This window comes from Simochromis diagramma, unplaced genomic scaffold, assembly GCF_900408965.1.
Source record: "Simochromis diagramma unplaced genomic scaffold, fSimDia1.1 OVJJ01000123.1, whole genome shotgun sequence".
Lineage (NCBI taxonomy): Eukaryota > Metazoa > Chordata > Actinopteri > Cichliformes > Cichlidae > Simochromis > Simochromis diagramma.
In genome coordinates, this window is record NW_024386778.1 from 1,481,044 (window position 1) to 1,501,901 (window position 20,858).

General features: G+C 45.0%; 2 protein-coding genes across 13 annotated transcripts in view; one reads left to right on the forward strand and one right to left on the reverse strand.

Moving 5' to 3' along the window:
- auts2a (activator of transcription and developmental regulator AUTS2 a) overlaps positions 1–18,196 on the forward strand; it is a 327,329-nt gene extending 309,133 nt beyond the window's left edge. For 5 of the 12 annotated variants that reach the window (XM_040013071.1, XM_040013063.1, XM_040013019.1 and 2 more), the window contains 12 exons: positions 564–856; positions 1,967–2,199; positions 3,176–3,220; positions 4,296–4,391; positions 4,485–4,556; positions 5,002–5,031; positions 5,401–5,472; positions 8,451–8,592; positions 10,688–10,768; positions 10,854–10,937; positions 11,157–11,409; positions 15,620–18,196. In XM_040013071.1, coding sequence (XP_039869005.1) covers positions 564–856; positions 1,967–2,199; positions 3,176–3,220; positions 4,296–4,391; positions 4,485–4,556; positions 5,002–5,031; positions 5,401–5,472; positions 8,451–8,592; positions 10,688–10,768; positions 10,854–10,937; positions 11,157–11,409; positions 15,620–16,871 — 2,653 coding nt within the window. In that variant the 3' untranslated portion in view covers positions 16,872–18,196. The remainder of the gene's footprint in view (positions 1–563; positions 857–1,966; positions 2,200–3,175; positions 3,221–4,295; positions 4,392–4,484; positions 4,557–5,001; positions 5,032–5,400; positions 5,473–8,450; positions 8,593–10,687; positions 10,769–10,853; positions 10,938–11,156; positions 11,410–15,619) is intronic. The other 7 variants (XM_040013088.1, XM_040013079.1, XM_040013028.1 and 4 more) reach the window with 6 other exon arrangements.
- Positions 1–20,858, reverse strand: part of LOC120720571 — a 914,567-nt gene that overhangs the window by 779,446 nt on the left and 114,263 nt on the right. The window lies entirely within an intron of this gene.

The window sequence follows — 20,858 nt, forward strand, 5'->3', positions numbered from 1 at the left end:
AGTCTGCCAGCGTGCCAACAGGGCCTGGCACCCGCATGTGAATAATCACGGCTGGGGCCCACAGCGACGAGCGAGCGCTGCAAATGAGCTTTTAGGCTTAGTGCGTGGAGCTGTGGAGACGCTAGCTCCGTGACTGCCCCGGGGGAAACCCACACACACTACAAAAGACTGTTTGCTCACACACGCCCTCTCGCCCTCTCATCCCATTTCCGATGCACATGTTCTGTACCTGGCTGTGGAGGAAGTGCCTTAGCAGAAGCTGTTCAAAGACAGATGCTCGTTCTGTTATGTTTGCCAGTGGCGGTTTATTTGCATCCGAGGCTGCTGCGAACGCGGGGTTTTCGCAGATCGTGTTTGCCCTGGATTCTGTGAAGCACGAGACAGAGACGGGGAGGCATTTGTAAATGGAAGGCAGCTGAGGCGTGAAAACGGCGTGCTAGGAACTGAACGTCAGAGCAGATGGAGACGAGGGGATGTGGAGGAACAAGTGTTAATTTTGACTGATCACGCCTGGCTTAACCACTTATCTGCCTTTTTCTCTCTCTCTGTCTTAATCTTTACAGCAGTAGCAGGAGCAGCACCCCAGGCACCAAGCCCCACGGACCCCCTACGCCCTCCCTGCACCTCCCCCACCACCCACCGCCTCCTCCGGCAGCCGCGGCAGCCTCCACTTTTCCCTTGGCTTTGCCCACTAACCAGAATAACCCCCACAGCTTCCCGTCTGCCTTGCAGTCGTCTCCACACCCACACCACCCCAATATGTTTGCTCCTCCAGCAGCCTTGCCTCCACCGCCACCATTGACGTCTAGCACCCTGCCAGTACCCGGACATCCTGCTGCTGGGAGTGCCTACTCAGGTAAACAGCACAAGCAGCTCGCAGATGTCTCCACATCGCCCCCAAGTGGTTTGACAGAGGACTGCACATTTGACTGCAAAAGCAATCAGCAGGTTCTTATTTAAACCAGTTGTTGCCGGGAAGCTCGAGACACATGACAAGTACATAACGAATGATGGACGCAGAGCGGCATTTCATTTTGAAGCATTCGATACGCAGAGACAGATGCACATGCTGCCCTGGTAATTATTTAAAGAAATAAGCAGCCACGTCCAAGATGATCCACGTGCACGTCATGCCATCGCTTTGTGTGTTTATAGTTGTGTGGACAGTTCAAGTTCACACTCTCGGTCTGCACGCATTACAAAAGTGATCACAGAGCCTGTGCACATTTCTGCGCGGTGCTGTCAAGCTAAATGTCAGGGTCAGTGCGGGGAGGGGCTCTAGCAACATTCCCAGAACGTCCATTTCACCTGGAACGGCGATCATGTGCAACAAATCAATTTGGTCAATATGGGACGGAGCGAGCTGGATGTTTTCCAAAGATACTAATGAAATTTTTATGAAGAGAAAATTCCAGCCGCGCTCCCAGCCCAATAAAGCCTGAAACGAATGCAGAAGATATTGTAGCGAGCCACTGTGGAATAGGAAGGATAAGGTTACTCTGGAGGAGATATAATCTCTCAAGGCTGGGTTTGTTGAATTTAGAAGAAAAGCCAATGATTACTTGAAATCCATTCTTCACAAAGGTTATTAGAAAAAGCCGATCCGCGCTCTCAGAGGGGCTCGAGTGTATCAAATCGCCACATTTTGACAGTTCCAGCAGTCAGACTGTTCTAATCATGTCGAGCTTCGCTTCGAGGGAAAATGACACGCTGGTAATCACAACCATTTCCTGCTTGTTTCCTTTTTTGACAGCTTGGCTTCTTATTTTGATGACATACAGAGCTCTCACACGGGAGCGCGAGGTCCTCCAGGGGTCTACGTGTGTGACCTACAGCTGGGCGGACTGTAGGGGGTCTTAATTAAAGAGAAATGTATTTAAAGTTCTCAGATGAGGGTTATTTGAGTCTGCAGCTCTAATTGCTAATAGCGCTCTGCTGTCCTAATGCTCCGCCCTCTTCTCTACAGAACAAGACCTTCTGCGCCAAGAGCTCAACACCCGTTTCCTGGCGTCCCAGAGCGCCGACCGCGGTGCCTCGCTTGGCCCCCCGCCCTACCTGCGCACTGAGTTCCACCAGCATCAGCACCAGCATCAGCACCAACACACCCACCAGCACACCCACCAGCACACCTTCACGCCCTTCCCACACGCCATCATGCCCACCCCAGCACCGCCCATGGTGCGTACCCCTGCCAGAAATGTGAGGATAAGTAGAACACACCTGTGTTGGGTTGGGGCGGTGGGCGGGGCAGGGGTCTACGTTCTCATAATGACTTCTACATGTGCGGAGTGGTGGGCGGCTATGGCACCAAAAAGTGTTTTTGCGTTGCGGTTTGGGAGCGCGAAGACTTCGTATTTTATTTTTTAAATACTCAGCCTGACATGTGTGAGAGCGGCACGCCGTGGGGACCTGCGGGTTTCTGTGGCGGCCGTTCAACGATGACCGTGCGCGTCCGTCCACGCCACAGCGATGCCTTTATTCTCCCACAAAGCCTTTCTAGTGTTTTCTCTGGCATACGCTGAGACTCCAGACTTGAACGCTGTTATTTTCTAAATTGGCAATAACTTGCCCTGGAGCATGTTAACTTCAGAGCCAGCTTTCAGAACATAATACACTTAATTCATTCTGATTTTAATGACATCATTTGGTCCCATTTGGGGGTTTTCATTACTGGCAAATGTATTGCATTAAGAGCCGCGCAGTTTGGGAGAGAACCACAGGCAATGGGTGCCTGAACCTAAACTCTCACAAACACATACACATTTGTAACTGCCTGACCCACAGAGGTTTGCTTGGCTCTGATGATACCTCAAAGGCAGCATAGCGAGGCCTCTGACAGCTAATGAGGCCATAAAAAGGCTCTTTATGGCTGCAGTGTTTAGTCTTGACTGTGGAAATGTTCGCCCTGAGCCTGCGCCGCACCACTAAAAGCCAACCAAATGAGAGCCAGCTCATGCTAGTTTACAAGGTCTTCAGATGATCAGGAAACGGGGGAGGATGAAAACATTGTGGCGCGGGGAGTGGTTGAACTTGGATCCCGCTCGGTAGACGTCTTAGATCTTCATCTATAATCGTATTTTCGGTTTTAAATGCAGTTTGTGATGTTTTTTTGTGTGTTGGCCTGAAACAAAAGAGGCCAATCTTTGTACTTAGCTCTGTTTCATTTCTCCTACAGTTTGACAAATATCCAACAAAAGTCGACCCCTTCTACAGACACAGTGTGAGTTTCTCTACTGCGTACTAGCTTCCAGCTTCAGATTTGTTGCTTGCCCATTTTGCCATTTCAGCCCATGCACCTTACATCTGCTTCCTAACGGTTACTGCTCCATGTCACCCTTCGGCCGTGATGCAACAGATCGGGATTCTTAAATCCTGGAGTTTAACATTTACTGTGTGCATGTGATGATAAACACAGTTGCTACGTTACCTCTCTGTCTCGCTTATTTCCTTTTTTCCAGTCACCAGCAGTGGCGTCCTCAAAATTATTATTCAATAAAAGCAAATGATTTCAAACACTGGACTCGCTGTCCTACCGTTTTGCTGAAATTTTCAGAGCGTGCTTCTGCCTAGTGTGCTTTTTCTACAGACTATTAAACTGATTTGTCCTCGATAGCTAGGAGGCAGATTTTACTATCATAAAAACCTATTTGTATTCAGATCGACCCGCTTCCTAGTTTGTTTTTAAGTGCTTCATCTTTTTTTGTTTTTTCCCCCGCTGGTATAATGGTCCCGGCAAACACGCTGAAAGCATTCCTTCTCTATAAAACATAGTGGCATCTTAATACTTGGTGCACAAGAGGAGTGGAGTTGCATTTAAAAAGCTTGCAGCACACCCTCGAGTCCAGCTTTAAAGAATTCCAATGCGCGACTGCAGCAATGCAAGCACGTTTGCCAAACACGCACTCGTTACTTTGGCTAATATGACTGTTAGGAACAATTATGCAAAGCAGATGATTGCATATCTGTTTCTCTACATACAGATACGTTTATGAAAGCCTTGAGCGCTTGTTTGACTTACTTGTGTTTTGCGTGTATTACAACATTCTGCTTTTCATATCAAAGGAGGTTTTTTCTCCTGATTTAAATCCAGCGGGAACAAGCAGTGAATATTTGATAAACAAGCCGTTTGTGTAACACGTAGGCAATCATTTGTAACTAAGCAGTCACTGCGATTAAACTGCGAGGTTTAAACACCACCACAAACTGCCTGCTCTGTTTAGACTGACTCATAAAGCCGCATTTCACCAATAGACCGAATCGTCCTCACGCCTCCTCTCGCTCTTTTCTTCTTCCAGCTCTTCCACTCCTACCCTCCAGCCATGTCTGGCCTTCCCCCTGTCATCCCCCCAACCGGGCCCTTCAGCTCGCTGCAGGGGGCCTTTCAGCCCAAGGTGAGACACCACCACACACCCACAGACAGACTAGCCGGGAGGGGGCGAGTTATATTCAGAGAATAATTTTTCGATCCGTCTGCTGCTCTCCAGACCTCTAATCCACTGGATGTTTCCGCAAGACCCGGAGCCGTCCCACACACGTTCTTACAGAAGGACCCCAGGGTAAGAGCACGTACACGCCACCCACCGTGCACCAGGAGACCGGACTGTACAGGCTCCATAGGTTTGCTTTATTAGGATCCACATTAGCAGCAGCCTCAGCAAGCAAGCTGTTCTCATACAGGAAGTGTTAAAAATGCATTAAAATACATATGAATAATTTACCACATAGAGTCTATTTCTGATCTATTGATCAGCGGTGAGTCCGTAGATTGACAGACGTGTTAGCGTGTCTTCCTCTCAGCTGCCATATTTGTTTGCAGAAGGCCACGCAGGAGGAACCCGTTTAAACACCCGCGTGTTAATTACCCCTGAAACGCTTAATTTTAAAGTGAACAGTTTGACATTTTAATTTGGTTCCTAATGAATGCTACACACAAGGACTAATTAGAAATGATTTGACTGACAGCAGAATAATTCATGTTCTCTCTCTCCGTCCTTCCTGAAGCTAACGGATCCGTTTCGGCCGATTCTCAGGGTGAGTGCTCGCTCCCTGCAGTGTCTCCGTCTCCTGCTCCCTCGCAATAATCACTGCGATGCCTTGAAGGTCTTTGCTAATGGAGTTGATAGTGTCTTTAATTAAATGGGGGCTGAGTGTACCCGTTTACGGGGCTCATTTTGAAGAACGCTGCAGCGCGTGTGTTATGAAACCTTGTCAGATGGCCGACAGTGACGCCTCGCTGTCACACGCCAGCATGTGCATGGTTCATTCAGCACACCTACATTTCTTAGCCTTTTAATATGTGATTAGTAGTCATAGTACCGTATTGATTAGATGACACTGTGTTTTTTGGTCACACCATTTTCTTTCTTGTTCTTAATTAAATAAATTTTCTTGTTCTTACAGAAACCGGGGAAGTGGTGTGCCATGCATGTCCATATTGCCTGGCAGATATACCACCACCAACAGAAAGTAAAGGTGAGGACTCATCTAACCCCTCCTAACACAGTGTGGCCAAGGCTGGATTTAACCTCCTAGGACCTGACGTCACATTTTGGGTTGTCTAGACCACAATACTAAATTTTGCTCTACAAGGGCCTGATATCCACTAACGAGGACACTATACTGCCACTGTCCTATCGAAATTTAAAATGAATGTGGATCTCATTTTTCTCAGAAACAAAAATCAGGTAAAAAAAAAAATACAGTAATTCTTTGTTTTTACATTCATCAGGTCCCAATCAGCCCAAATAGCAAAGAGAAATTAAAAATGCATGAAAGAGTTCAGGTCTTAGGAGGTTAATACTGGGTCAGTTTAACAAAGTCCAATTTTCAATTCAATTTTATTTATAAAGCACGAAATCACAACAGCAGTCGCCTCAAGAGGCTTTATGTTGTAAGGTCGACCCTACAATAATGCATACAGAGAAAAACCCAACAATCATATGACCCCCTATGAGCAAGCACTTTGGTGACAGTGGGCGACAGGAAGAAACCTCTGGCAGAACCAGGCTCAGGGAGGGGCGGGGCCATCTGCTGTGATTGGTTGGGGTGAGAGAAGGAAGACAGGATAAAGACATGCTGTGGAAGAGAGACAGAGGTTAATAACAAACACTTCCACTCTCTATAGACTAGAGATGGACCGATCCGATATTACGTATCGGTATCGGTCCGATACTGACCTAAATTACTGGATCGGATATCGGAGAAAAATAAAAAATGTAATCCGATCCATTAAATATCACGAAAGCACCTCACAAAACTTGCAACACGCCGTAACTCGCCTCAGAACGTTAGCACGTCGGAGCAGTATGCATCACGTGATAGAGCGGCTGTGGCATGCGGGACCTGTGGTGGTCTGGATAGCATGTGGAGCTTCGCTAGCAACCCGGCATTTCATCTCCGACAAAGTTATCCCCGAGAGAAGTAAAGCAAGTGTGTAAGTTCATCTCTGAATGTTTGTAAAGCATTCCTGCGTTAAGCTTAACAAGCGATATATGGAGCGACTGCCTCTTCTTGCTGCTACTTCAATCATGAAACTGCTTAACGATCAGCTGATTGGCTTTTCTGTTGCGAGTCCGTCTCTCTTGTTTGTTTTTGGCCCACTTTGCACCAGAAAGAGGAAACCAGCGGCTGAACAACAGCAGCACGTTTAAGCTTGATAAGCTGTTGTTAGAATTTATTTAATATTACTTTCTACTCAAGGATTTTTTTTCTATGCAGCTGACGGCTGGTAACTGTGCAGGGGCGGATCTAGCAAAGTTTAGCCAGGGGGGCCGATAGGGCATGAACAGGGAAAAGGGGGAACAAAGACATACTTTTCTTTCTTATTCTCATTTAAAATGTCGAGCTTTTAATAAATAATTATCTGACACCCAAAGTTTTAATTTGATGTAAAATGAATAGAAGTCAGTTACTGCATATAGTAACTGTTAAGTCTAATATACCCTAGTAAGCTATAGTACTTTTTCCTTTGGGAAGGTACCATCTGTGCAGTCTGCAATTTTGTTGAAGAAAGATGTTGAATCTATTTAATATTTCTTGAAAAATAATTGATTTCTGTGCATTTTTTTTCACACTGCATCAAATTAAGGTTGATTACGTCGATTAAGCATCATGAGGTGGAGCGTGAGGGGTGGTTCCCTATTTTTTATTTATTTATTTATTTTTGTTGTTGCTGGGAGTTGGAACCCTATTAGTTAGGTTGCTTAATATTTACGCTAAGTACTCTTTAAAATACCAGAATAGGGAGGATGGTGTAGGTTTAAGTTTATTAGATTGATCAGTATTGCTGAACTATGAAATATTTTTTTTTGCATACAGGTATAACAGAATAGCTTTAGTGTAGTTGTTGTTTTAAACTTGAGTATGAACTTATACAAAATGCAGCAAGATATTTAAAAAACAGTTTTGTTGATTAAAAAACACTATATCGGATTCATATCGGTATCGGCAGATATCCAAATTTATGATATCGGTATCGGACATAAAAAAGTGGTATCGTGCCATCTCTACTATAGACACTGTTAACTCATTTGTATTAATTGAACTGCAAAATAAACCCAAACTCCTGATGGTTCGCTCTGTGGATCTGGCTCTAGTTTCTCTTCTGGAAAAATCACTTCATCAGTTAAACCACAGAATTGTTCCGTGTCTTCTGTGATCAGCTGATTTCACCGTTGTACTCAGTAGAAGTCGCTTCACACACCGTTGATAATAAATTGACATTTAAATTGTATGGTTTGCATCCTCCTTTTGCTTCTGGAGGTTAGCGTAATGCTTTGATTGTGACACCTCACTGGAACTTAGCAGTCAGTCACCTCCCTTGATGGCTTTAACTATTTTTCCTTCCCAACACGCCTAAAACCAGCATCTCTGTGTGCAGCAGGAGTAGGACCCAAATGCAGACTCAGAGGCAGGACGTGAACTCACAAACCACAGCTTTACAATACAAAACTAACCTGGAAAAACCAAAGAATCCAAATACACGGGGGGAAACACAGGGAGAGACAGACAGCCATGAGGGAGATGCTGACGTAAATATACAGAAGGATAACGAGGGAAGTGAGCACACACGGAGAGCAGGACGGGGGACACAAAACTGAACAGGACGAACACGGAAACACGAGACCTTCACAATAAAACAGGAAGATGATGCGGGAGGAGGAGAGGCAGACGAGACGGACTTGGGCAAACACAGATAAACGTGATGGAATAAAACACAAGGAGGGAAAACACGGCACAAGAACTCACACAACTTTACAAACACAGACGCACAAAAGGGGACGCAGAGGGCAAAGGTTAGCGTAGAAGAAACTCAGGATTACCACTAAGAATAATAAACCATCACACAAAAGGTCATAAAAACACAAGAAACACCAAATGCTGGGTCAAAAGGACCCTCTGATAGCTCAGGTTTTACATGTGTTTCTCTCTGTACCTTTGGCGTCTTTCAGCAGCAGATGCAGGTCGACCCTCACAAGCTAGACTTCGGCCTCAAGCCCGAGTTTCTGAGTCGACCCCCGGGCCCCAGCCTCTTTGGTGCTATCCACCACCCCGGCGACTTGGCACGGCCCGCCACGCTTTTCTCCGCTGCAGGTGAGTGCATCAGCTGTCCGATTGATCAGTGGCCGCCTCTCATATTCAGCAGCAGTCGGTCCTGCTGTGCAGAGCTAGCATCGTCTATGGTGAATGAGTGAAATCAGCAAACCCGACAGAATGATCTCCACCAGAGTGAACATCAGAGATATATCTCACCTTTCTTTAGGTTGGAGCTGTTGGGTCAATCTCTGACTTCCTGTTTCTGTTCTTGGACACTGTCGCAGCTCTACAGTTCACTCATACTGCGCCACGCTTGGCTCCTGTATATGAAACGTTCATGTTTAAAACAGCCATGAGCATGTGACAACAACACACACAAATCAGAGTGAAAGAACAGATCATCCAACGTGCCTCTTAAAGGAATACTGGATAAAGCAGAGGATATTCGATTAGTCCATGAAATGGGTTTTAGTGATGTCAACAAGGTCCCCGCTTGCTGTTAAATACAGGCAGACCTTGAAGTCGCACTTTGGGTTAGTACAGTCGTCTCTGGTGCTCCTGGTGTAGTTTAAGTATCCACAGACTGCAGATGTGAGTCAGCCTTTTTCCCTCTATGTTGGATCTGGTTATTAAACTTCAAGCCGCAGCAGTGCTGGGTTTGCTTCGTTCAGCCTGTAACTAGCCAGGTATCATCAAGACATAACAACGACAGTTTTCCAGGCAGTGTGTGGAATTCCTGAGTTTAGCTTAACTATCCCAAGATTAGGTCATCAAACTACCACAACGCCCCCCTCTGCTACTATTACTTATTTGGCTCTGCGTCAGTGTCCCAAAATGTCAGGTTGTCATAATGTCCGATGCTGCAACTGGACAAAACGCCAACAAATGAAGAAAATATTTTTACTAAAGATGAAATACGACAAAACAGCAGGAAAAAAAGCACAGTTTTCACGGGTCTCTCTGCAGTGTTTGGTGCTGCGCTTTATGGCCAAACGGCTGTTTTAGTCTCGTCTGTCTGAAGGACTCGGACGTCATTTCAAACATTTGCCGTTCTGCCATGTTCACTTTAAAGAGGACAAGCTGTCTCCTTGCACTCTTTCCAAATACACTTGTTCACTGCCTTTCTAACTATACTGTAATACTGTGGAACATTTAGCACGCTAACAGAGGCCTGCAGCTTTGTGTCATCTCCTGGGAAGATTGTGGCGTTTTATTACCACACACCTGAGTGTTTTCATAGAGGTGCTAACACAAACTGACGATCAGTTATTAAAGTGAATTTGATTATCGGCACCTGGCTGCTGTTAATTCCTTTAGAAGTACGGGAGGTACTTAGTCTGCAGACTCACTGCATAGAGCCCTGAGAAAACTTTTTTTACACTTCAATCTTTTATTAATCCCAAAAGTTGTAAAGCTGTAAGCATTGCAGCTTTCTGCTTGCTTACTATTAGCCTTCTAGTGCAGATAATCTTGGGATAACTAGCTGGCTTTATCCTCATTAGTTACACCAACAGGGACCAAGCTGAGCTGAAGCTGATCATCTGGGAGAGCATGATCAGGCTGCACAGTAAATCATCTGGGCAGCAGATTTCTGCAGCGATATATAACAACTTAGATCGTAGCCATTGTCCCCACAACATCTGTCCTGAGCCGGTGCTGTTTGTCTTTGTGTGGAGCTCTCAGGGCCAAAGTCGTGTAAAAAAAGTCTTAAATCTTTCTGGAGCTTTCAGCTGATTCTCCTTGTTTGCTATGCACAGTATCATTAAATGCAATTAATCTCGTACTAACAGGAGAATCGTTGTTTCTCTTTTGACGTGATGATGGGACTTATGTAAGAGTTGACTTTGAAGAGAAACACGCGTGTAAACGAATTGCTGCTTTAATGGCTGTGCCTGTAATCGGCTGTGCCTGTAATCTACAGTCGACTGATAAGTTCATGGCTGTTTATTTACAGATGCTTTTGTCTGCACAAAAATACTGAAGGACATTTTTCTGAAGTCTTTTACTGAACTTTAACTTTACAGTTAAAGTTTTTAAAATACGAATTATTTATCGATTGGCTCTTACTGACAGCTCCAGAAAGACTTCACCAGTTGACCAGTTAACACTCACTTTTGCTGATGTTACAGTCTGTGGTTATCCTCCTCCTCAGGTCCTACGCACCCATCTGCAGCTCCCTTTGGCCATCCACCGCACCATCCTGGAAACTTTCTTCCTCCAGCATCTCATTTAGGTAACAGCACGCTTCATCTCAGTCTGACCGATCCAAAACGAGGGTGTTGATTGCATCAGCGCTAACATGCTGTGTCTTCTCCCAGAGCCTTTCAGTAGGCCTCCATCGTTTGGAGGACTGGGATCTCTCAGCTCGTCGGCCTTCGGGGGATTGGGCAATCCAGCACTAAGTGAGTTTCAGCCTCAAGAAAGACACTTGCTTGGGAGTGGCCACATGAGAAACCGTGACTGTTGTGGAGGGTCACAGTTTCTCGTGCGGTCTCTCGGGAAAATCAGTCGCCCACCTGTAGTTTAGGTGGAGTAATCCTCTCACTGTTTTTATGCTGCCTGCATATGAGGATCAGCAGAGCTACGCATTTAACTTGCGTTCCATGTTTTTCCACGTGTTGAATCCCTAACAGGGGCCAACTCGGTGTTTGGCCACAAAGATGGCCCAAACGCGCCACAGCACTTCAACAGCAGCAGTAACAACAGCCACCAGGAGCCGTGGAACCGCCTGCATCGCACGCCACCTTCGTTCCCCACGCCGCCACCCTGGCTGAAACCCGGAGAGTCTGAGAGGAGCGCGTCGGTGAGCTCACACGAGAGGGACCGAGACTCTGACAAACGGGACTCGTTGGTCAGTAAAGAGGACAAGGACAGGTGGGTGGTGAACAATGTAACAACTATATGAGTAATGTGGTCAGTGTGTGAGTGCAACAAAGTGACAGTTTAATGAACAAAAGATTCCATTCAATTCAATTTTATTTACACAGCGCCAAATCACAACAGCACAGTACAGTACAGTAGATCGCACAATAATACATACAGAGAAGACCCCAACAATCATATGACCCCCTATGAGCAAGCACTTTGGCGACAGTGGGAAGGAAAAACTCCCTTTTAACAGGAAGAAACCTCCGGCAGAACCAGGCTCAGGGAGGGGCGGGGCCATCTTCTGTGATTGGTTGGGGTGAGAGAAGGAAGACAGGATAAAAGACATGCTGTGGAAGAGAGACAGAGGTTAATAACAGATATGATTCAGTGCAGAGAGGTCTGTTAACACATAGTGAGTGAGAAAGGTGACTGGAAAGGAAAAACTCAATGCATCATGGGAATCCCCGGCAGCCTACGTCTATTGCAGCATAACTAAGGGAGGATTCAGGGTCACCTGGTCCAGCCCTAACTATATGCTTTAGCAAAAAGGAAAGTTTTAAGCCTAATCTTGAAAGTAGAGATAGTGTCTGTCTCCCGAATCCAAACTGGAAGCTGGTTCCACAGAAGAGGGGCCTGAAAACTGAAGGCTCTGCCTCCCATTCTACTTTTAAATACTCTAGGAACAACAAGTAGGCCTGCAGAGCGAGAGCGAAGTGCTCTAATAGGGTGCTATGGTACTACAAGGTCATTAAGATAAGATGGGGCCTGATTATTTAAGACCTTGTATGTGAGGAGCAGGATTTTGAATTCTGGATTTAACAGGAAGCCAATACAGGAGAAATCTGCTCTCTCTTTCTAGTCCCTGTCAGGACTCTTGCTGCAGCATTTTGGATTAACTGAAGGCTTTTCAGGGAGTTTTTTGGACATCCTGATAACAATGAATTACAGTCGTCCAGCCTGGAAGTAATAAATGCATGAACTAGTTTTTCAGCGTCACTCTGAGACAGGATATTTCTAATTTTAGAGATGTTGCACAAATGGAAGAACGCAGTCTTACATATTTGTTTAATATGTCCGTTGAAGGACATGTCCTGGTCAAAAATGACTCCAAGGTTCCTCACAGTGTTACTGGAGGCCAAGGTAATGCCATCCAGAGGAAGAATCTGGTTAGATACCATATTTCTAAGATTTTCAGGGCCGAGTACAATAACCTCAGTTTTATCTGAATTAAGAAGCAGAAAGTTAGCGGCCATCCAGGTCTTTATGTCTTTAAGACATTCCTGCAGTTTAACTAATTGGTGTGTGTTATCTGGCTTCATGGACAGATAGAGCTGGGTGTCATCTGCATAGCAGTGTAAATGTATGCTATGTCTTCTAATGATGCTGCCTAAGGGAAGCATGTATAATGTAAACAGAATTGGTCCTAGCACTGAACCCTGTGGAACTCCATAATTAACCTCAGTGTGTGAAGAGGACTCTCCATTTACATGCACAAATTGGAGTCTATTAGATAGATATGATACAAACCACTGCAGTGCAGTACCTGTAATACCTACAGCATGTTCTAATCGCTCTAATAGGATATTATGGTCAACAGTATCGAATGCTGCACTGAGGTCTAGCAGGACAAGCACAGAGATGAGTCCACTGTCAGAGGCCATAAGAAGATCATTTGTAACCTTCACTAAAGCTGTTTCTGTGCTGTGATGAGCTCTGAAACCTGACTGAAACTCTTCAAATAAACCTCTGCAGATGATCTGTTAGCTGTTTGACAACTACTCTTTCAAGGATGTTTGATATGAAAGGAAGGTTGGAGATTGGCCTATAATTAGCTAAGACTGCTGGGTCTAGAGATGCTTTTTGAGTAAAGGTTTGACTACAGCCACCTTGAAGGCCTGTGGTACATAGCCGATCATTAGAGATAGGTTGATCATATTTAAGATCGAAGAATTAATTAATGGCAGGACTTCTTTGAGCAGTTTTGTAGGAATGGGGTCTAAAAGACACGTTGATGGTTTGGAGAAAGTAATTATTGAAGTTAACTCAGAAAGATCAACTGGAGAAAAAGAGTCTAACTTAACATCAGTGGTACTAAGAGTAGCTGTAGATAATATTACATCTGTGGGATGATTACTGGTATTTTTTTCTCTAATGATAAAAATTTTATTTGTGAAGAAGTTCATGAAGTCATTACTAGTTAACGTTAAAGGGATGGTTGGCTCAAAAGAGCTCTGACTTTTTGTCAGCCTGGCTACAGAGCTGAAGAGAAATCTGGGGTTGTTCTTATTTTCTTCAATCAGTGATGAATAGTAAGATGTTCTGGCTTTGCGGAGGGCTTTCTTATAAAGCAGCAAACTATTTCTCCAGGCTAAATGATGATCCTCTAAATTTGTGACACGCCATTTCCTCTCCAGATTACGAGTCATCTGCTTTAGGGTACGTGTTTGAGAATTATACCACGGAGTCAGGTACTTCTGATTAGAGACCTTAGTTTTCACAGGAGCTACAGTATCCAGAGTCGTACGTAGTGAGGAGGTGAAATTATTAACAAGATAATCGACCTCTGTTGGAGTAGCGTTCAGGTAGCTGCTCTGCTCTGTGTTGGTACAGGGCATTGAAGATGATAACAGTGGGTGGATTATATTCTTAAACTTAGTTACAGCGCTTTCAGAAAGACATCTACTGTGATAAAGTCTACTCTCCACCGCTGTGTAATCAATTATTGTAAATGTAAATGTTATCAGGAAATGATCAGACAGGAGAGGGTTTTCAGGAAACACTGTTAAATGTTCAGTTTCTATGCCATATGTTAAAACAAGATCTAGAGTGTGATTAAAGTGGTGGGTGGGTTCTTTTACATTTTGAGAGAAGCCAATTGAGTCTAATAACAGATTAAATGCCATGTTGAGGCTGTCATTTTTAGCATCTACATGGATGTTAAAATCACCCACAATAATTATTTTATCTGAGCTGAGAACTCAATCAGATGAAAAGTCTGAGAAATCAGACAGAAACTCTGTGTAAGGCCCAGGTGGACGATAGATGATAACAAGTAAGACTGGTTTCTGAGTTTTACAGCTGGGGTGGACGAGGCTAAGCATCAGGCTTTCAAATGAATTAAAAGTCTGTCTTGGTCTTTCATTAATTAATAGGCTGGTGTGAAAACTTGCTGCCACACCGCCCCCCCCGGCCTGTGCTTCGAGATTTCTGGTAGTTAGAATGACTCGGGGGTGTTGATTCATTTAAACTAACATAATCATCCTGCTGCAACCAGGTTTCTGTAAGGCAGAGTAAATCGATTTGTTGATCAATTATTAAGTCATGTACTAACAGAGACTTGGAGGAGAGAGACCTAATGTTTAATAATCCACATTTCACTGTTTTACTCTTTGGTTCAGATGTGGATACTGTATTGTTCTTTCTTTGTAATTGTTTATGTTTAAGTTGTTTGTTGATGGTTTTTAGTTAGTTTTTTGTCTGTTTGGGAGCTGACACAGTCTCTGTGGAGATGGGTTTTTGGGGGGGGTAGCAGGAGGAGAGAAGCTGCAGAGAGGCGTGTAAGACTGCAGCTCTGCTTCCTGGTCCCAACTCTGGATAGTCATATTTTTGTCCATATTTCTAGAAATGAGAGCTGCTCCATCCAAAGTGGGATGGATGCCGTCTCTCCTAACAAGACCAGGTTTCCTCCAGAAGGTTTGCCAATTATCTATGAAGCCCACATCGTTTCTGGGACACCACTCAGACAGCCAGCAATTTAAGGAGAACATGTGGCTAAACATGTCACTCCTGGTCTGATTGGGGAGGGGACCAGAGAAAACTACAGAGTCCCACATTGTTTTGGCAAAGTTGCACACCGATTCAATATTGATTTTAGTGACCTCCGATTGGTGTAACCGGGTGTCATTACTGCCGACGTGAATTTTGATCAGCGAGCTCGTGCTCCTGCTGGGGGGAGGAGAGAGGAAAAGGTTAGCATCGCCCATATTTGATAACAGCTCCTTAATTAGCAGCAGCATTGAATTTAGTTGAGTCAGAGTCATGTAGACAAGTCAGCAGCAGCATCAGTCAGGTGGTGATAAGCAGATTGGCAAAGGCTTAAATTAAAGATGTTTCCTGTATGTTTTATATAATCATAATTTTCCATAAGATGTTTTTTTCTCTGTACAGTTATTTAACTCCAAACGTAAAACTCTCATAACCTTGTTTGTGCCTGTAGGGACTCTGTTGAAAAGCGTCATCCCAGCCATCCGTCCCCGGTCCCCGTCAATCCAATCAGCCTTCTTAGCCACAGCCGACCTCCTGAGCACCACAGGAACCACCTGCCACCTGCTTCTGGAGAGCCTCAGAGGGAGAAGGAGAACAAGGCCAAAGAGAGGGAAAGGGAGCACTCGGATTCATGGAAAGACAACGGCACAGACGACCACAAGCTCAAGGACAGCCAGCACAGTGACAAGGACACGCCTGTCATCCATGACGGCCGAGCGTCGGAGGACAAAATGTCAAACAGAGGATCGGCGTCACCCTATGTGCGGCAGACCAGCTTGGAACGTCCCAACGGTGGCCTGACGAGGGATGTCCTGGAGAAGAAGGCGGAGCTGCCATACGAGCACCAGAAGAAGAGCAGTGAGGTGAAAGTAAAGGAGGAGAGGAAGGAGGAGCAGGATGGAGGCGCAGAGAGGGCCAGTGAGCACCTGCAACAGGTGTCCTCCACCCCTAATCTCCACCCTCCCTCCTCAGTGCCTGTGTCCATGGGCATGCCCGGTGTCCACCCCATCAACAGCATCAGCAGCCTAGAGAGAACTCGAGTCGTGGCGCCCTTTATGGGTATCAGTCCCATCCCAGGAGCTGACAGATTCCCCTACCCTCCCTTCCACTGGGACCCAATGAGAGACCCCTACAGGGGCCTGGACATTCACAGGCGAGACCCTTTGGCCAGGGACCTGCTGCTGAGGAACGATCCTCTGCACCGGTTGGCAGGGCCGCGCCTGTACGAGGCAGAGCGCTCCTACAGGGACCGCGAGCCTCATGACTTTAATCGCGACCACGCCCACCCCCTGGCCCTGGAGCAGAGGAGGGAACAGGAGCGCGCCCAACTGGAGGAGCGCGATCGCCTCAACATGCTCCGAGAGGACTACGAGCACGGGCGCCTCCACCCCGCGGTGCACCATCCCGCCCTCGACGGACACCTCCCCCACCCTGCCCCAGGCCTCATGGCCCCCGGACTCGCTGGCATGCACTACTCCAGGGTGAGTCCCTCGGCCGCAGCGGCAGCAGCTGCCGCCGCCGCCGCCGCAGCCACCGCCCATCAGAATGGTATCCTGAACAAAACGCCACCCACCGCGTCTCTGAGTGCACCGCCCCCACTCATTCCCACACTGGGCGCCCGGCCCGGCTCGCCCAGACGGACTACTCCCCTGGGCACAGATATCAGAGACAGACCGGCTCACAAAGACATCGAGGCGCGGTGAGGCGAGCAGACGCGGTGGCCCTGCAGCCCTGTGCCTCACCAACACTGAACTCACAACCAAGCACTTAGCTTTGGCAAAGCAAGACTGTAACATAGCTGTGAATAATTTATGTGGGCACACAGATGCCCATGCAATGAATCGTTTTTGTATAAAACTACAAAGAGACAATAATCATGGAACAAAAAAAGCTTTTTTTCAGAGATTTTGTTTTCCCGTTTTGCTCCAGCTTTCCGTGTGCATTCTTTCTCTTGTATAGAAAAGTGATGTGGAGTCAGAATGAGCAACTTTGGATTGTACAGGTACTTTAGCACTGAGTGTGTAGATAATGTGTACAGTCGCTGTGCTCGCCCTGTACGGATTCAAATTCATGGTACAAATATGCAAAAGAGTGTTTCGAAAGCTTTACTTTGACAGATGTAAATACAGGAGTATGATTCAGAACGTGCTTTTTGCAATTTCTTTATCGTTTGGTTGACGCAGGTGATTCGCATTGTACCAGATCCCCAGATTCAACTATGCAACAAATGTCTCGGTTCCCTTTCTGAAAGCTGGCCTTCAACACTACTGACTGCGTGCCACTGTGTACTATTCAAGGACAAGAGGCTGTATTCTCTCCACAACGCAGACTTGACATTAACTTTGCGTCCGTGCTGACAGATGCAGCTTTAACTGATCCGCACAGGGTTTCAGATTTAACAAAAACAAAATGATTTTTGTCTTATAATAATCTGTGGTGACAATCTCATTGAACTGAATATTAAATTGTGATGTAAAAAGCCAGCAGCACAAATGTGTGGATGGATTTTTTTGTTGTCCTCTTGGTTAACACCAGTCTTGTTCTGGGGAGAATGCAGCGCATTAAACACCATGATGGCACATTAGCCCTAGCGGAGGAGTGTAAAGTACATGTTTCTGTTGGTCAAACAGTGTATTAAAGTGCTTTCCTAAGTTGTTGTACCTACAAAATCAAAATACAAAAAAAGCAAGTCTCAACCATGGACGGTTTGTTTCTAACAAGCAGAGATCTATTTTAGTAGTCCACTGAAGGTTTAGTTGTGCGCTTCAAACTCTGTGATATCATGTCGTGCAGTGTTTTTTAATCCAACATGAAATTGTCCACCCGAGCCATAGTGGTTAGTCGATACGTATCGCAAAAAGATTGTTCAACGAGAAACCTTTTGCTGTTTACCGTGTACAGGGGAAAAAACGAAGTCTTTCTAGATCGTGTACAATGAGAAAAAATGAAGCGACTGAATCTTCAGCATGCTCCTCATTTAAACTTGTGTTATGTAAATTGTGCCATGTTATTAAAAAATGTGTACTAACCCTGTGTTTGGGTGTTTATTTCTCCGCCTTTGCACAGACGCCATATGTGACGTGTCCTGGCCCCACTTCTCACCCACCAGTGTTTTTATAGCGCTACAGGTTGTGTGTGCCATTAATACTTCTTTTTTTAATCCTCTGTCACGTACCGCGTGTCACATCCCTGCTGATGTAGGAGAAAACTTGATGGTTACCCCAGAATTGTGAATTCATGAGCAGATGCAAGAGTTATTGGCATTACACTGAGTAACTACAGGTTCGTGCCGCCGCCTCTGACTGATGTTTGGCACTGAGGCGCGTGGGTGCATCAGTCACCGCTGCTTTTCCTCTCAGACCTGCACGTATGAAATGATATAGGGCTACAGCATGGGGGTAATTCAGCCTTTGGACCAGCAGAGGGCGCCAAACTATAAGAAGTCTTATAGCGTGGATGAAACTCTTTAGACAAACCATTACTCTGCGTAAGAGCTACCGTTTGACAACTACTGTCAAAGAAACGCAAGGTTGGCCTATAAACCAGCCTGAACCATATCTCAGGACCAACACATTCACACTCACACGTACATCTACTGAAGCCAATTAACATGGATGTCTTTGGACTGTTGAAGGAAGCCAGAGCCCCCATAGATAACAAGAACAAGAATGAATCTTTCAAGTCATTTGATTAAAAATCGTGAGGTGAAAAGGAGACATGCAGCAGGGGAGTTTAGAGAAATCAAAGAAGCAAAACTTCACATTTAAGAAGCTTCAGAAACAAAAGCAGAAGGCAGCGGCTTGCAAACCTCATATTCACAACAGAACATAAGAAACCACGTCGAATATTTAAAAAGAGACCGTTTTTAGAGACCACTTAAATTTTGAATTTGATGACAGCGTCGTGTCTCAAAAACGTTTGGATGGAGAAAAATAAGCAGCACAAAAGAAACAGCTGGAGGAACATTTAGCAACTAATTAGGTTACCTGGCATCGCATCAGCAAAAATGGGCAGATTTTCACCAATCTGCAAAAAAGTCTACACATTTTAGAACAATTTCAGAATTATGTTTCCCAACATGAAATTGCGAAGACTTTGAATATCATCTATATCATAGATAGGATAGTAGTATACGTCACATTTTCCATGGCCAGATTTTGTTATCAAGAGTCAGAAAAGCTTTTAATGAGACGCTGTTAGGCCCAAGCTCGTGATTAATGATGTGTGACAGCAGGGGGTCTGATGGGCTTCAGTGCAAATGGGATCCTGTGGTGTGATTTCTTTATCAGACTGATAACAAAGACATAATAAACCTGCTCCGGCGGTGTACAGAGTACGTAGAGGTTTTATGTGATGAAATCCTGACAGTGACTCAACATTAATCTCTTACTTTGCTCTTAAAGTGAAAAACAGCTGAGAACACTTCTCTCCAACGACCTCCTGCAGTCTGAACTACATCTACATCAATTCACGACAGTGTTTTTGTGCAAACCTGGCTGCTAATAAGCTCACTGTGATTTTTATGGTTTCCAACAGAAGGTGCTCATTAATCCTGCCCGTCTGGACCAGTACGCACAAAACGGTAGATTTCAAAAGTTAAAAAGAAGAAAATGTTTGATCTGGACTCTTTCAGGACCCAGTCTTCAGTTTTCAATCACTAAAGTTCAAACAGGCAATTTTGGTATTTGGAAATGTGGAGCCAATGAAGTTTAACATTTATACATAAACTACACGTTGCTGTGTCAAATATAGTGCCATCGAAAAAGTCTTGGACACCTCATTTCTTTATATTTTGCTTCCAAGGAGACAGAGTCTGGTCTTGAAGGTCTCTAAAGGCCTCGTTTTTAGCCTCTGAACACAAAACTGTGAACCAATGTTGTCTCTACATACGACCGGTGTTAGTGTAGTTCCAAAATAAGGAGTTACAATTCAACTCCGTTTTATTTACATAGCACCAAATCACAGCTGCAGGTACAGACTAACAATGCTAGAGAACAAACCCCAACACTGCTCTGCTCCCACCTTCCTCCTTCAAGCGCTGCTCTTTCGCTTTGTTTGCTAAAACTGCTCAATTTAAAATGCTGATGTGCTGCCTCACTAAGACTCCCGAAAAACAAATTCCAAATATGAAGCTGACATCAACAGAGTTGCTGGTAATGTTTTCTACCAGCATGCTGCTCGACCATCAAAACTCAAAAAGTGGGCCTATTTTAATTAGTAGAGTGTAAAATGTCTTAGTAATTAGGTTACACAATCAAATTCATATGGAAATGAAAACTGCATAAAAGTTGAAGACTTTGGCTCACAAGATAGAAACGTGACTTCAACATAGTGAAAATATTATAATATTTGGCATCCAGTAGAGCAGTGGTACTGTAAATGTAAGGCTGGTGTTGACCAAAACTTCTAGTTAGGATAGGGATTTGTGTGTGTGTGTGTGTGTGTGTGTGTGTGTGTGTGTGTGTGTGTGTGTGTGTGTGTGTGTGTGTGTGTCTGTAGGTTCATATTGTTACAGGAAGGTGTTTCGGGTCCATGGAGTAACGCAGAAGAAAAGTAACGAGTAGGGAGTAACTAGGTAAAGTAACGTCTTGATGCACGCTCAATCATCCAGGTAGGTAAATCCCCCAAAAGTTGATTCTGTTCATCTGGATGCAGCGTTTTCAGTGGTGCTGGTTTCAGTCTTTATGCAA